Source organism: Atractosteus spatula, chromosome 14, assembly GCF_055471065.1.
Source record: "Atractosteus spatula isolate fAtrSpa1 chromosome 14, fAtrSpa1.hap1, whole genome shotgun sequence".
Taxonomy (NCBI): Eukaryota; Metazoa; Chordata; class Actinopteri; order Semionotiformes; family Lepisosteidae; genus Atractosteus; species Atractosteus spatula.
The window spans coordinates 675,505-689,984 of NC_142719.1; the positions used below are offsets into that span (position 1 = coordinate 675,505).

A 14,480-nucleotide genomic window follows, 5' to 3' on the forward strand; every position below is an offset into this window, starting at 1 on the left:
GATGGGAGACCTCCTGGGGAAAAACTAAGGCTGCTGCTGGAAGAGGTATTAGTGGGGCAGTAGGAGGCGCTCACCCTGCTGTCCATGTGGGTCCTAATGCCCCAGTATAGTGACGGGGACACTATACTGTAAACAGGCGCCGTCCTTCGGATGAGACGTAAAACCGAGGTCCTGACTCTCTGTGGTCATTAAAAATCCCAGGGCATTTGTAGAAAAGAGTAGGGGTGTAACCCCGGCGTCCTGGCCAAATTTCCCACTGGCCCTTACCAATCATGGCCTCCTAATAATCCCCATCTCTGAACTGGCTTCATGTCTCTGCTCTCCTCCCCACTGAGAGCTGGTGTGTGGTGAGCGTTCTGGCGCACTATGGCTGCCGTCGCATCATCCAGGTGGGGCTGCACACTGGTGGGGGTGGAGGGGATCCCCATTACCTGTAAAGAGCTTTGAGTGAAGTTTCCAGAAAAGCACTATATAAGTGTAAGCAATTATTATTATGATTATTATTAGTGTCCTGGCTCTGATTTAGGACAGATGTGGAGTCTTGAAGGGCTGTGAGATGGGGCTCGAACTGCTCTGTACAGTTAGATGGGCTCGCTTGTGTAATCAATCCACCCGCACACGAGACAGGAGAGCTCAGGACAGTGAGAGACACGAGGGAGGGCGCCAGGGCCTGGGCTTGTCTCGCTTGTAGCGCCGCCTCCTCTTGCCTGCTAGATGGCGCGCTTGCCTCAGGCTGCCTGCGGGCGGGCGGAGCTCCCGGGGGCCCGCCAGGAGCACCATCCTTGGAGCTGCGGGCTTGCCGTGCGGGAGCGGCCCCAGCACACAGAAATAGGCCGGGCTGCAGTGAGGGGAGACCCCCAGCAGGTGGCGGCAGGCCGCAGCGCTTCCCGGACGCGTGTTGTTTGCCCGGCAGGCAGGCAGTGACCTGGCGCTGCGCTGGAGCAGGAGCAGGAGAGGCGGTGTGTCTGGCGAGGGGAATGCATGACAGAGCAGCAGGAAGAATAGAGAAACCCGAGCTGCCGTAGCGAGCGGGAGAGAGAGAGGGCGAGAGCAGAGGAGTCGCCGTACCGGAGGCGGCCATTGCTGGGCTTTTGCACGGCCCGGACCGGGAGCAGGGAAGCGCCTTTCCGCGAGCTCCGACAAAGGGATCCGCGCGGCGCCGGCGCCGGGGAGACCGCAGGCTCGCGCACTCGCGGCGGATACCGGGGGTCCGGCTCTCCCGGACGGGACCCGGCGGGGCGGAGCGCAGCGGTACCGGGGCGGCAGGGGTTCGAGCCGGGAGGCGCCGGGATGCTGCGGGGCTGAGGCGGAGCTGCTGCCGGCTCGCTGTTCGCGACAGGCGCGTCATGGCCGGCTTCGTCCCCGGGCTGCAGTCCGTCAGCCCTGCCCAGGAGAAGGAGTTCGCCCAAGCGTATGAGGACGTGCTGGAGCGCTACAAAGGTAAGCCGCCGAGCAGGGGGCGCACCTGGGTCCGGGTTCGGAGCCGGCCCGCGGTCTGAGGTCCCGCTCGGGGCTTGTGCGTGCGGATCCGGCCCGGTCCGGGGCCCCGGTCTCGCGTGTCCGTGTCCGGTCCCGGCCGGTGTGGATGACACGGAAGCTGAATTATTGATGAAGGAGCTGAAACGCGACCCGGACACCGAGGGGCGGCTGGGCTGCGGGCTGTGTGCTGGCGGCAGGAGGCAGCCCGGTCTGGTACCGGCTCGGCAGGAGGCAGTCCGGTCTGGTACCGGCTCGGGCCCGGCTGCGCTGTGGGGACCGGTGGAGGGGGGCCCGCAGAGAGAGCGCCGGTGCTGGGAGTGTTCGTCAGGTTTGAGATATCTCAGGCTCGAGGTGTCGCAGGTGTGAGGTGTGTCTCAGGTGTGTCAGGTGACACGGTCTCGTGCTTGTAAGATAAGAGAGACGATAAGGTCACTTTATTGGCCAGATTCATTGTCTTAGAGATTGGTCTTTTCTCAGACCCCAGCTTGCTCTCCATGAGACACAGGCAGGGAGAGAAGCTGGGGGTCAGAGCGCAGGGTCAGACATTTATACAGCACCCCTGGAGCAGATGGGGTTAAGGGCCTCGCTCAGGGGCCCAACGGAGTAGGATTCCTCTGCCGGCCGTGGGATTTGAACCGGCAGCCTTCCAGCCACACAGCCACCACACCGCCCTAAGAGAAGGCGTTCGCCTGGCCCAGTGTCTCTGGGCTCGGGACACTCTGAGTGACCGGTCCGGCCCGTGCCGGGGCGCAGGCAGGGAGAGATACTCCACCTGCGCGTGGCGCCCGGTACCGCTGGCCGCGGGGGCTCTGGGCTTGTTCGTCCCTGCGACGGCGTGACGCAGGGCCCAGGCGGGCCGGCCCGGCACGGCTGCGACAATGGCAGGATATCCGCGGGTCGGGGGGGCAGAGTGGAGCTGCAGGGGTCGAAGGTCACAGGAAGCTGTGGAGAGAGGCAGGGGATGGGGGGGGGTTACAGTGGGGTACGTCACCCGGCCTGTTCTCTCGGGGGGAGGGGGCCATGCTGGGGTCCCTCCCTTCATTGTTGGTCAGAACTTGCAGTTTTAGCTTTTCCATAAAAGTGTCACACTAGTGCTCTTCCTTCAAAACAGGATTTTCCTGTTGGATCCTGTTTGGCTGGACCTGTGGTCCCACCTGATGCTGCTGGCTGGTGTCACAGAGTCTGAGCAGCACTGTGACTCTGTAACTGTGACTCTGTGACACACTGCACTGTGACTCTGGCACACTGCACTGTGACTCTGTGACTGACACACTGCTCTGTGACTGTGACTCTGGCACACTGCTCTGTGATTGTGACTGACACTGCACTGAGACTGTGACTCTGGCACACTGCTCTGTGATTGTGACTGACACTGCGCTGTGACTCTGTGACTGACACACTGCGCTGTGTATCTGACTCTGGCACACTGCTCTGTGACTCTGGCACACTGCTCTGTGATTGTGACTGACACTGCGCTGTGACTCTGTGACACACTGCGCTGTGACTCTGTGACTGACACACTGCGCTGTGTATCTGACTCTGGCACACTGCTCTGTGACTCTGGCACACTGCTCTGTGATTGTGACTGACACTGCACTGCGACTGTGACTCTGGCACACTGCTCTGTGATTGTGACTGACACTGCGCTGTGACTCTGTGACTCTGGCACACTGTGCTGTGACTCTGTGATTGGCACACTGTGCTGTGACTCTGTGACTCTGACACACTGCTCTGTGACTCTGGCACACTGCTCTGTGATTGTGACTGAAACTGCACTGAGACTGTGACTCTGGCACACTGCTCTGTGATTGTGACTGACACTGCGCTGTGACTCTGTAACTGTGACTCTGTGACACACTGCGCTGTGACTCTGTGACTGACACACTGCGCTGTGTATCTGACTCTGGCACACTGCTCTGTGACTCTGGCACACTGCTCTGTGATTGTGACTGACACTGCACTGCGACTGTGACTCTGGCACACTGCGCTGTGACTCTGTGACTCTGGCACACTGCGCTGTGACTCTGTGATTGGCACACTGCGCTGTGACTCTGACACACTGCTCTGTGACTCTGGCACACTGCGCTGCGACTCTGTGACTCTGGCACACTGCTCTGTGACTGTGACTCTGGCACACTGCTCTGTGACTCTGTGACTGACACACTGCTCTGTGACTGTGACTCTGGCACACTGCTCTGTGATTGTGACTGACACTGCGCTGTGACTCTGTGACACACTGCGCTGTGACTCTGTGACTGACACACTGCGCTGTGTATCTGACTCTGGCACACTGCTCTGTGACTCTGGCACACTGCTCTGTGATTGTGACTGACACTGCACTGCGACTGTGACTCTGGCACACTGCTCTGTGATTGTGACTGACACTGCGCTGTGACTCTGTGACTCTGGCACACTGTGCTGTGACTCTGTGATTGGCACACTGTGCTGTGACTCTGTGACTCTGACACACTGCTCTGTGACTCTGGCACACTGCTCTGTGATTGTGACTGAAACTGCACTGAGACTGTGACTCTGGCACACTGCTCTGTGATTGTGACTGACACTGCGCTGTGACTCTGTAACTGTGACTCTGTGACACACTGCGCTGTGACTCTGTGACTGACACACTGCGCTGTGTATCTGACTCTGGCACACTGCTCTGTGACTCTGGCACACTGCTCTGTGATTGTGACTGACACTGCACTGCGACTGTGACTCTGGCACACTGCGCTGTGACTCTGTGACTCTGGCACACTGCGCTGTGACTCTGTGATTGGCACACTGCGCTGTGACTCTGACACACTGCTCTGTGACTCTGGCACACTGCGCTGCGACTCTGTGACTCTGGCACACTGCTCTGTGACTGTGACTCTGGCACACTGCTCTGTGACTCTGACACTGTGCTGCGACTCTGTGACTCTGGCACACTGCTCTGTGACTCTGACACTGTGCTGCGACTCTGTGACTCTGGCACACTGCGCTGCGACTTTGTGACTCTGGCACACTGCGCTGCGACTTTGTGACTCTGGCACACTGCGCTGTGACTTTGTGACTCTGGCACACTGTGCTGCGACTGACACTGCGCTGCAACTCTGTGACTCTGGCACACTGCTCTGTGACTGTGACTCTGGCACACTGCTCTGTGATTGTGACTGACACTGCGCTGCGACTCTGTGACTCTGGCACACTGCGCTGCGACTCTGTGACTCTGGCACACTGCGCTGTGACTTTGTGACTCTGGCACTGGTCTGTGACTCTGTGACTCTGGCACACTGCTCTGTGACTCTGTGACTCTGGAACACTGCGCTGCGACTCTGTGACTCTGGCACGCTGCTCTGTGACTGACACTGCGCTGCAACTCTGTGACTCTGGCACGCTGCTCTGTGACTGACACTGCGCTGCAACTCTGTGACTCTGGCACACTGCTCTGTGACTCTGGCACACTGCTCTGTGACTGTGACTGACACTGCGCTGCGACTCTGTGACTCTGGCACACTGCGCTGCGACTCTGTGACTCTGGCACACTGCTCTGTGACTGACTCTGGCACACTGCGCTGCGACTCTGTGACTCTGGCACTGCTCTGTGACTGTGACTCTGGCGCACTGCTCTGTGACTGTGACTCTGGCGCACTGCGCTGTGACTCTGTGACTCTGGCACACTGCTCTGTGACTGTGACTCTGGCGCACTGCTCTGTGACTCTGGCACACTGCGCTGTGACTCTGGCACACTGCGCTGTGACTGTGACTCTGTGACTCTTGACACATTGCGCTGCGACTCTCTGACTCTGTGTTGCACAGTGTGGTGTCTGAAGAGCAGGGGCTCGGTCTTGGAGAGGAAGTGGGCTGCTGGGCTCTGTCCCAGTCAGGCAGCTCGGCAGTGTGTTTGCCATGAGGCCAGAGGCTGGCTTGGTGCTGGGAGGCTTCAGGACGTGCAGAGTTCAATGCTCACTGGCGTGTATTTATGTCTGAGAGTGCAGGAGCGCAGATAGCCTGGTGAATTAATCATGACTCTGTATTTAAAACACGGAGCTTTTAGCTCATCGATTTCGGATGGGCGCGCAGTGTCCCCTCGCTCTCGCAGCCCCCAGTCAGCACGTTAACGGAGGGCAGCAGAGGCTGTGAGATCTCTTCCCCTGCCTCTCTCTCTCCTCCCTCTAGGCTGCTGATCCCTCTCCTTTCCTCCCTCTAATCCTCCACCTCCTCTGTCACTCCTGTCTTTCCCCTCCCTGCTGCTTCTCCTGGGAGTCTTAGTGTTTGACACCACTCTGTTCTCCGGACCCCAGTTCTAATTGCCGATGACAGGATGCCGGAGAGACAAGAGGATTCCGGGCCAGAGGGGCCATTTCCAGCTGTTTGAATGTGTCATAAATCCCTCCCTCCCTCCGGCGGTTCTCTGCTTGCTGGGACAGCCTGGGTGCGTGAGGTTACTGATGAGTCCAGAGCTTTTAAAATGTTGCTACAGACTGAATTGCCTTGCAGTTAAAAAGAGCTCAAAGATGAGCTGTTCAGACATATCTATAGTGCTCTGTATCGACCTGACGTTATGTACAACCATCCATCTCTCAGTCTCTGTCTGTCTCGGTCTTTCTGTGTGTGCAGTAGTTCTGAATATAGGTACTGATGAGTCAGGCTGTTTTGAAATTGCCCTGCAATGCACTTGATGCTGGACATGTTGGATTGTTGTGTGACCCTAGAGAGAGTTAAATAGGCATCGTGCACGCGAGACGCTACTGTATGGGTCTCTAGTGTTGTAACTTGAGGAACTTAATCTTGTCAGTCTTGGAGATGGAGACTGGAGACCCAGAGTTTTAAAATCAAAACTTTGTTTCTCCCTCCCACTCAGAAAAACACCAATCCAACTCCAATCCATTGTGCCTCTGTGTGTGCAGCCAGCAGGCCTGTCTCTCTCCCTTTCTGTGTGTGTGTGTACAGCCAGCAGGCCTGTCTCTCTCTCTCTCTGTGTATACAGCCAGCAGGCCTGTCTCTCTCTCTGTGACTCCTGCAGGGCTGAGTGGTGAGATTTGCCATTCAAATCAGGCTGACAGTTAATCCGTATTGGCGCTGTGGGGGGCCTGGCTGACACGCGCCTGATAGATATGAGTTTAAACCTCATTTGTTTTGTTTAATCTTAGAGTTATTGCAGACCCCTGCCATATTACAATGAGCAGCCTTTTAATTGTGCCGATGCCCCGTGACACAACACCGGGCGCAAGTGTAGCTGAGAGAAACAGCGAGCGTCTGGTCAGTGCAGCCTGGTCTGGCGTGTTGTGGAGGGTTGTGTGAGTCATTGCTGTAATTATTGTCATTACTGCCTTGGGTACCATGCTTTTATAGATATTTTATAAATGTTTCCTTTTTAGTGCGAGGAGGTTTTTCTTCTGCGGTTCAAGTTGTCTTTGTTTGGGTGCCGCTGAAGCCTCTCTGTCTGGAAGCGAGAGAGTGTTAGTCCCGTGAACACAAGGACAAATGGAGGGCTGGCTGGGGTCTCTTCCCCCCTCTCTCTCTGCCAGCTCCTTTCCCTCAGTCTTTGTTTCTCTCCCTCTCACGCGGTTCCCTCTTTCCCCTCGTGCTCCGTGTCTCTTTCTCCATCTCTCTCCTGGGGTAGCAGGTCGGTACGGCTTGCCAGTCTGTCCTGGGCTCAGGCTCAGGCTGATGATCAGGCCAGGGCTGCTGTTTGAATCTGCTCCACAGCACATGCCTCTCAGACACTGAGAACAGCACACGGCCCTGCATGAGAGAGGAAGAGCTTCTCTTTGAAGATGCAGATGCCCCACGTGCAACCGCAGCAGGCTAGCGAACTATTCGTACTGATCGCTCGCAAGTACAGACGGGCACAGGTTCAGTGGGCAGGTACATCTGCGTAGATCGCTTTTACTGCGGCGCGCTACAGCGTAATACAGGGCAAAGCAGTACAGAGCAGAGCGGTGCTGTTCAGGTGGCAACAGTGTAATACTCTCAAGTGCGACAGTCCAGTGTGGTATAATGAGCTGCTTTGTACATTGTAGTCCAGTCCGGTCCAGTTGAATTGACCGGCAGTAACGGCGTCTGACAGGGCAGGAGGAACTCGTCGGCTGGCCTGCGCCTCTCGGTGCTTTCCTGTTCCTTTCGCACGCCCTTGTTCGCTCCCTTCTCTCCCTCCCTCCCTTCTGTTCCCTCTGAAGACCCGGCGGCGCTGTCTGCGGCGTCACCGCGAGAGAGGGCACGCCCTGCCCGCTCCTTCTCAAGGAAACGGTAAACAGAATCAAGGAGGACGGTCCTACCCTCCTCACCCCCTCCTCGCGCGTTCCTGACCTGCCTCCTCTCTCTCCTCTAATCCGCCCGTCTGCTCAGGCCTCCTGTCACACCGGGGCAGAAGGCGCCGCGGCCTTGATCACAGAGGGGCAGTTTTCAACCCCCCGCAGCAGAGATCAGGCCTCCAGCATGGGGCCTCCTCCCTTGCGTGCTCAGTGTTGTTCACAGCGGGATGAAAACACCTGCTTGCTGTCCGGCTGGCTCCGTGGGCCCGGGCGGGTGACCTGTGCCGCCTGGGCGATGACCCGGCTCTGTCCGGCCTGCTGGGGCCCAGGCCTGGGGGGGCACTTCCTCTGGTGACACAGCGGAATGGAGGGAGGGCGAGAGAGGCGCTGCTGGAAGCACATTCCTGAAATAGCAGCGAGAGAGGGAGGGAGAGAGGGAGTGCCTGTCATGGTTCAGCAGCTGCTCTCGGCCTTAAAGACACAGCAGCTTCCTGCCGGGGCTGGACGGGTGGACGGGCTCTGGGTCATCGCTGCGGCCGGAGGACAGGGGGGCGTGTCCACTCCAGCTGGACAGCTGGACACCTGGTCAATCAGCCTGTTGCTTCCTGTTGCTGAAGTGACTTAATCGCTTTGGATCACTCGATGAGCGAGTCCGTCCACCAGCGATTGCTCTGCCAGGGAGGGAGCCGAGTAAATTTGCTTCAGCACCACCACGGACACATTCCAGGGAGGGTTGGGAAAGATCCGAGCTGAGCCCGATGCGGGAGGGCGTGATCTTCAGACAGCAGCTCTGCCCCCTCCCCGCCATGAGTGTTTGAGTTTCTCAGGGCTTTATTGACTCTGCCCTCGGCCCCCCTCAGTGAGGGAGGGGGTCTGTGAGGAGCGTGCGTGTGGAGCTGGGAGGGTGAAGATGAAAAATTAAACAGAAATTTTCCCCTGTTGCAAAACTGGCTTAAGCAGACGTTGGTCGCAAGGTGCAGCCTCTCCTCCCTGTCGGACCATCCCGGTCTGGACTCGGTGCTCCTCCCGGATCCACCCGGAACCGATGGCTCGGTGGCAGCAGTGTGTGGTGAAGGCTTCAGCGTAGAGAGCCATTCTGAGCCCAAGAGCTGCCCCTCTGTTCTCTCTCGTTACTGGAGACCCTGGGCGCTGGACCGGAGAGGTTCTGAGCCGTGTCTCAGTGTGTACTGTGCAGTCTGGTTTCCCAGCGCTGTGGGAGGATGTCCAGATCGTCCCAGCTGTGGACAGCACCTGTGCGAGATATTCTCCTGCTCGCGCCCGGGCCTGTCCTCTGCTCCCTGCTCTCTGACTCTCCGGGCTCTGGGCCGGACCGTCACCAGGGCCCGTGTAGCCCCTGAGGGGCCGCAGTGGTCTGGGTTTTCAGCGATGACTCTTGATTCTTTATAAGGCTATTGTAACCTGCCTATGTCTTCATACAAAGGGTTGAAACAGACCTATTAATATAAAATTATTATATTGTACATCAGCGATACAGATATTAAAAAGCAATGGCCAGATCACGCAGTAGCCTGCTGTTCTGCTGTGATCTAGATTAGTGTGTCTGTGGGATCTGGGATCTTTCTTCTTTCCTGCTGAAACCAAAAACTTTTCTGCTGTTTCCTGGGTCTTAGGCTCTTGGCTCTGTGCAGCGGCTGGGTGTGTTTTTCAGGGAACATGGTCTGTAACAGTTTTATCTGCAAAGGAAAATAATTAAGAAATAACTGTCGGCCTGTTTGAGGTCTGTCCTGCTCAGACTTGCAGAGCGTCGGTGGTGGTGCTGGCATAGCTGATGGGGCTGGGTGTGCTGGGCCTGTCTGTTGCGCACACCCAGATTTGCTACTCTGTCACTGAGTCTGCCGGTCAGTCTTTACAGTAACAGTCCTGTTACAATAAGAGCTACAGTACCTTTACAGTAGAACAGTCTGTTACAATAGGAGCTACAGTCCCAGTGCAGTAGAACAGTCTGTTACAATAGGAGCTACAGTCCCAGTGCAGTAGGACAGTCTGTTACAATAGGAGCTACAGTCCCAGTGCAGTAGAACAGTCTGTTACAATAGGGGCTACAGTCCCAGTGCAGTAGAACAGTCTGTTACAATAGGAGCTACAGTCCCAGTACAGTAGACCAGTCTGTTACAATAGGGGCTACAGTCCCAGTGCAGTAGACCAGTCTGTTACAATAGGAGCTACAGTCCCAGTGCAGTAGACCAGTCTGTTACAATAGGAGCTACAGTCCCAGTGCAGTAGACCAGTCTGTTACAATAGGGGCTACAGTCCCAGTGCAGTAGAACAGTCTGTTACAATAGGGGCTACAGTCCCAGTGCAGTAGAACAGTCTGTTACAATAGGAGCTACAGTCCCAGTACAGTAGAACAGTCTGTTACAATTGGAGCTACAGTCCCAGTACAGTACAACAGTCTGTTACAATAGGAGCTACAGTCCCAGTACAGTACAACAGTCTGTTACAATAGGAGCTACAGTCCCAGTGCAGTAGAACAGTCTGTTACAGTAGGAGCTACAGTCCCAGTGCAGTAGAACAATCTGTTACAATAGGAGCTACAGTCCCAGTGCAGTAGAACAGTCTGTTACAATAGGAGCTACAGTCCCAGTGCAGTAGACCAGTCTGTTACAATAGGAGCTACAGTCCCAGTGCATTAGAACAGTCTGTTACAATAGGGGCTACAGTCCCAGTGCAGTAGAACAGTCTGTTACAATAGGAGCTACAGTCCCAGTGCAGTAGAACAGTCTGTTACAATAGGAGCTACAGTCCCAGTACAGTAGAACAGTCTGTTACAATAGGAGCTACAGTCCCAGTACAGTACAACAGTCTGTTACAATAGGAGCTACAGTCCCAGTACAGTAGACCAGTCCTGTTACAATAGGAGCTACAGTCCCAGTACAGTAGGACAGTCTGTTACAATAGGAGCTACAGTCCCAGTGCAGTAGGACAGTCTGTTACAATAGGAGCTACAGTCCCAGTACAGTAGGACAGTCTGTTACAATGGGAGCTACAGTCCCAGTGCAGTAGAAAAGTGTTAATCTCTTCTTTAGCAGACAGAGCCTGGCCTGAGTCTGCCGTTAACCTGGCGACTCCCTGCTGCCCCGGGGTTCTGCAGGCCGGCCTGTGTGGACTCGTGGAAACACGCAGTGCGCAGGAGCACTTCCAGCAGGCGCTCGAGGAGTCTCTTGTGTACTTGTGTACTCCGCTGCAGATGAGCTCTTTCTGGACTCGCTTTGAGAAGTATTGTTTTGTGGGAATAGCGGCCTGGCGGCGCTGCGCTGGCGGGGCGGGTGCCGGGCCTGGGGCAGTGCGATGAGCGCGGGAGGTGGGGGGGGGGCGCTGCCTACACACTCGCTGTGCTCGTCAGGGCTGCGGGAACGGCGCCGTGCTCGCGGTGCCGAGGAGAGGGCGCCCCTGCGAGCGCGCGAGAGGCCGGCGGGGCTGTGCCAGGTGCCCGGAGCGCCAGCGCCTCTGTTTGGGGCTTCAGCAGCCGGACGGAAGGCAGTCTGTGGCGGAAAGTTCGGAATGGGTGTTGGGAATTCCCCAGATTCCACGGCCTCCTGGAAGTGTGACAGGGACAGGTTGCCGTGGAGAACCTGTTTGCTCAGGGGGAGCAGACTGGGGAGGTGGAGTATTACTGCAGCGTCTCCAGTTAACACACACACACTGACTCGCTGACTCTCTCTCTCTCACACACACACACACACTGAGTCTCACCCTCAAACACTTTCACACTCGCCGACTCTCACCTTCACACACGCTGACTTTCGCAATTTCACACGCTTGCTGACTCGCACACTCACTAGCACACTGACTGTCGCGCACACAGACGCTGTTCTGGGAAGCAGTTCTGACTCGTCTCGGTGACCTCTGCCCCCTGACCTCTGTTAGGCGAGTAGTGAGACACACCCCGGGAGTGAGCTCTGCTGGAGGAGCCCCTGGGGTGTCTGTGTGGGTTTGCCGGCTCTTCAGCCCTGAGTTGGGGTGGTGGTGGGAGGGGGGGTGTCTGGGGTGTAAGGGGGCCAGCTGGTGCCCCGCCCAGGTGCAGCTGTTTGCCCTTGATGGGCTCTGGGGGTCGTGCGGTGTGGGGGCGCGGTCTGACTGGATTCCCTCGAGGCTCAGCAGTCCCAGATTCCTGTGCACTGTCCCGCCCGAGCAGAGGGAAGCGTGTTCTATAGGTTTGGCCGCAGAGCCGGCGGAGTGCAGCTCATAAGACCGGCAGGCTCAGGAATGTGACGCCCCTGCACTCAGACCCCTCTCGGACCCCTGGCAGCCTGTGTGCGAGACAGGTGCAGCCCGTGAGTCTGTCTGCCCTCTGGGCCAGCTGTGCCAAGCAGGAGTCATCAAGGAATGGCAGTTGTGCGGTTTGCGCAGGTGGTGTGTGTGTGTGCATGTACATGTGTGTGTCACGTAATGTTGAAAAGCCATTGCCGTGGAAAGACTGTCTGTCTATCCCTGTGCCGCCCCCCTGGGTGACCCGTGCTGCCTCGCTGCGGCTCTGTTAGGGGGGAGAGCCGGTTGTGTTGCCCCACTGACTGGGGCCTGACCAGACGCAGTGTGCAGAGCGGCTGAGACACGGGTGTGCTGGTGTCCCTGCGGCCTCCTGGGCGAACCGGCCACGCCGTGCTGCTCTGTGCCGCGCTGACAGCTGGCATGCTGTGTCCTGCCTCCCGCATGCCAGCTCAGCCCTGGCATCCATCACCTGCCCCCTCGAGGGCTCTTATAACCATCAGCCCTCATTCCTGAAACCCCCAGGGCCCAGAGGCATGTGGCTGTGCTGCCGCTCAGACAGGTGTCTGTCCAGACAGAGGCGGCTGTCGGATTCCTCAGACAGCCGTTCCTCGGGTTCCAGCAGTCCAGTCCAGCACAGTGCTGTGTGTGGCGGTGTGCCTTATAGCACGCTGTGTGGCAGTGCAGTGCGGTAGTACAGTGTGGAGTACAGGGCAGTGCAGTGCAGTGCGGTAGTACAGTGTGGAGTACTGGGCAGTGCAGTGTGGTAGTACAGTGTGGAGTACTGGGCAGTGCAGTGTGGTAGTACAGTGTGGAGTACTGGGCAGTGCAGTGCGGTAGTACAGTGTGGAGTACTGAGGCTGTGTGCATGATTGTATTGTTAAGCAGTTTGATTCAACACTGGGATTTTCTGGCTCTGCTTGCCTGTTCTGAGACTCTGCTGTTTCAGTTTTCTTCCGGAGCTGAGATTTCTGGCACATGAGTGATGTGTATACTGCAGCCTCTTTGAAGTCTCGAGTTTCCTGTTTGTGTGCTAGAGAAAACAAGGGATTTATCATGCATCCTGGCTTTGTACACCCACTCTGGAGCCCTGATGCAAACCTGCCAGGACCAGCTCACCGCGTTATCGCCCTGATCTGTGCCGCGCGGAGAGATGTCTGGGGTGGAGAGGACACGCCCGGCGCTGAGCAGCCTGTCCTGCTCTGTCTGCGGGCCGAGACACACCTGTGCTCTGGGCTGTAGCGCCTGGTGGCCCACGGAGGAGGCTAGAGAGCTGAGCGTCTCTTTCGCTCTGCAAATGATTCTTCCTCTCGCCCTGTTTCTCTCTCCCTCTCTCTGCTTGTTCTCTCGGTGCTGCTGCGGCCAGCCAGGACTCTGTTCCATGGCGCAGAGATAAAACACAAACACTTCTCTTTCTGCTCTGCTGGATCTGAGGAGGTCCCAGCGGCGCCCAGCCACACGCGTGCAGCCAGGGAGGGCTGAGGAGCTGAGGAGCTAAGGGTGTCCTGGGTGGGAGTAGAGGGAGGGAGTGGAGAGTATTTTGGGAAACGGGGAAGTGTAGCAGGAGGGAGAAACCCCAGGAGCTGGAATTCGTCGTACCTTCCTGATCGTGGCTGCGGACTCGCTGCTCGACTGCCGCCGTGTGCAGCGAGCAGCAAGGAGCAGAGAAAAGAGAACGAGCAACTGCGAAGCCTGTGGGGGACCCTGGCGCTGCGCGGAGGGGTACAGCCCTTGTCACCTCGACCACAGGGTGCTGTGTTGGGGTCTCTCTTCTCCCCTGGTTCACCTGCCTGTTGAAGGAGCTGTGGGATCTATACCTCAGTGCGGTGTGTTGGTCTCCGGGGAACCCCATGGCCCCTCCTCCACCACCGTCCCCCCAAACTCCAGAAAGCTCCTCTTAATTAACTGGAGGTGTGTCCAATTAACCTAACGAGCTCTGTTTTGAGATGTGGGGCGGATGGGTCGAAGGGAAAACTGAAAACCAACATAACAGCAGCATATTAGAACAGGACCAGTGATTCATCCATTCATCCATCCATCCCGTTATTTATTGTGTAAAAAATCCTGTGTGTTCAGCTGCGTCTCGTGTCTGAGTGATCGACCCCTCCCTCATGCCAGCAGTGCAAGAACTGGGGCAGCGCTGCTGTGTCTCTGTGCAGGAACCCTCTGGCGCTGGTGGAGGCCGTGGGAACTGCAGGGGCGCCTGTGCACACTAGCGCCCCCTCCAGGGCCGGGCAGGTGTCCCGTGCTGGCGAAGCTGGGTGGTGAGATGGCTTGGCACCGCGCTGGCATGAGGCCTCTCTGCCTCGCGCTGCCCTCGGTATTAATAGCTGTCTAATGCCGTTGTGTAACGGCTCAGGCCTGAGCCAGACAGCCAGGCCCCGCCAGCCGCCAGCCCCGCGCGGTTTAGAGGCGTCTGCAGCCAGGAGCCGAGTGGGTCTGTCAGGCAGCGGAGCAGCTGAGATCGCTGGGCGCAGGGTCGTGCTGGAGGGGGAAGGGCTGTGCCGGTGTCCGGATGCCTGGGCTGGACCTGCAGCC

General features: G+C 57.4%; 1 protein-coding gene across 7 annotated transcripts in view; it reads left to right on the forward strand.

Annotated features, from left to right (window-relative positions):
• The first annotated feature begins 926 nt into the window (after positions 1-926).
• macf1a (microtubule actin crosslinking factor 1a) overlaps positions 927-14,480 on the forward strand; it is a 122,217-nt gene continuing 108,663 nt past the window's right edge. For all 7 annotated transcript variants that reach the window (XM_088931549.1, XM_088931551.1, XM_088931553.1 and 4 more), the window contains exon 1: positions 927-1,440. In XM_088931549.1, the coding sequence (XP_088787675.1) occupies positions 1,347-1,440 (94 nt within the window). In that variant the 5' untranslated portion in view covers positions 927-1,346. The remainder of the gene's footprint in view (positions 1,441-14,480) is intronic.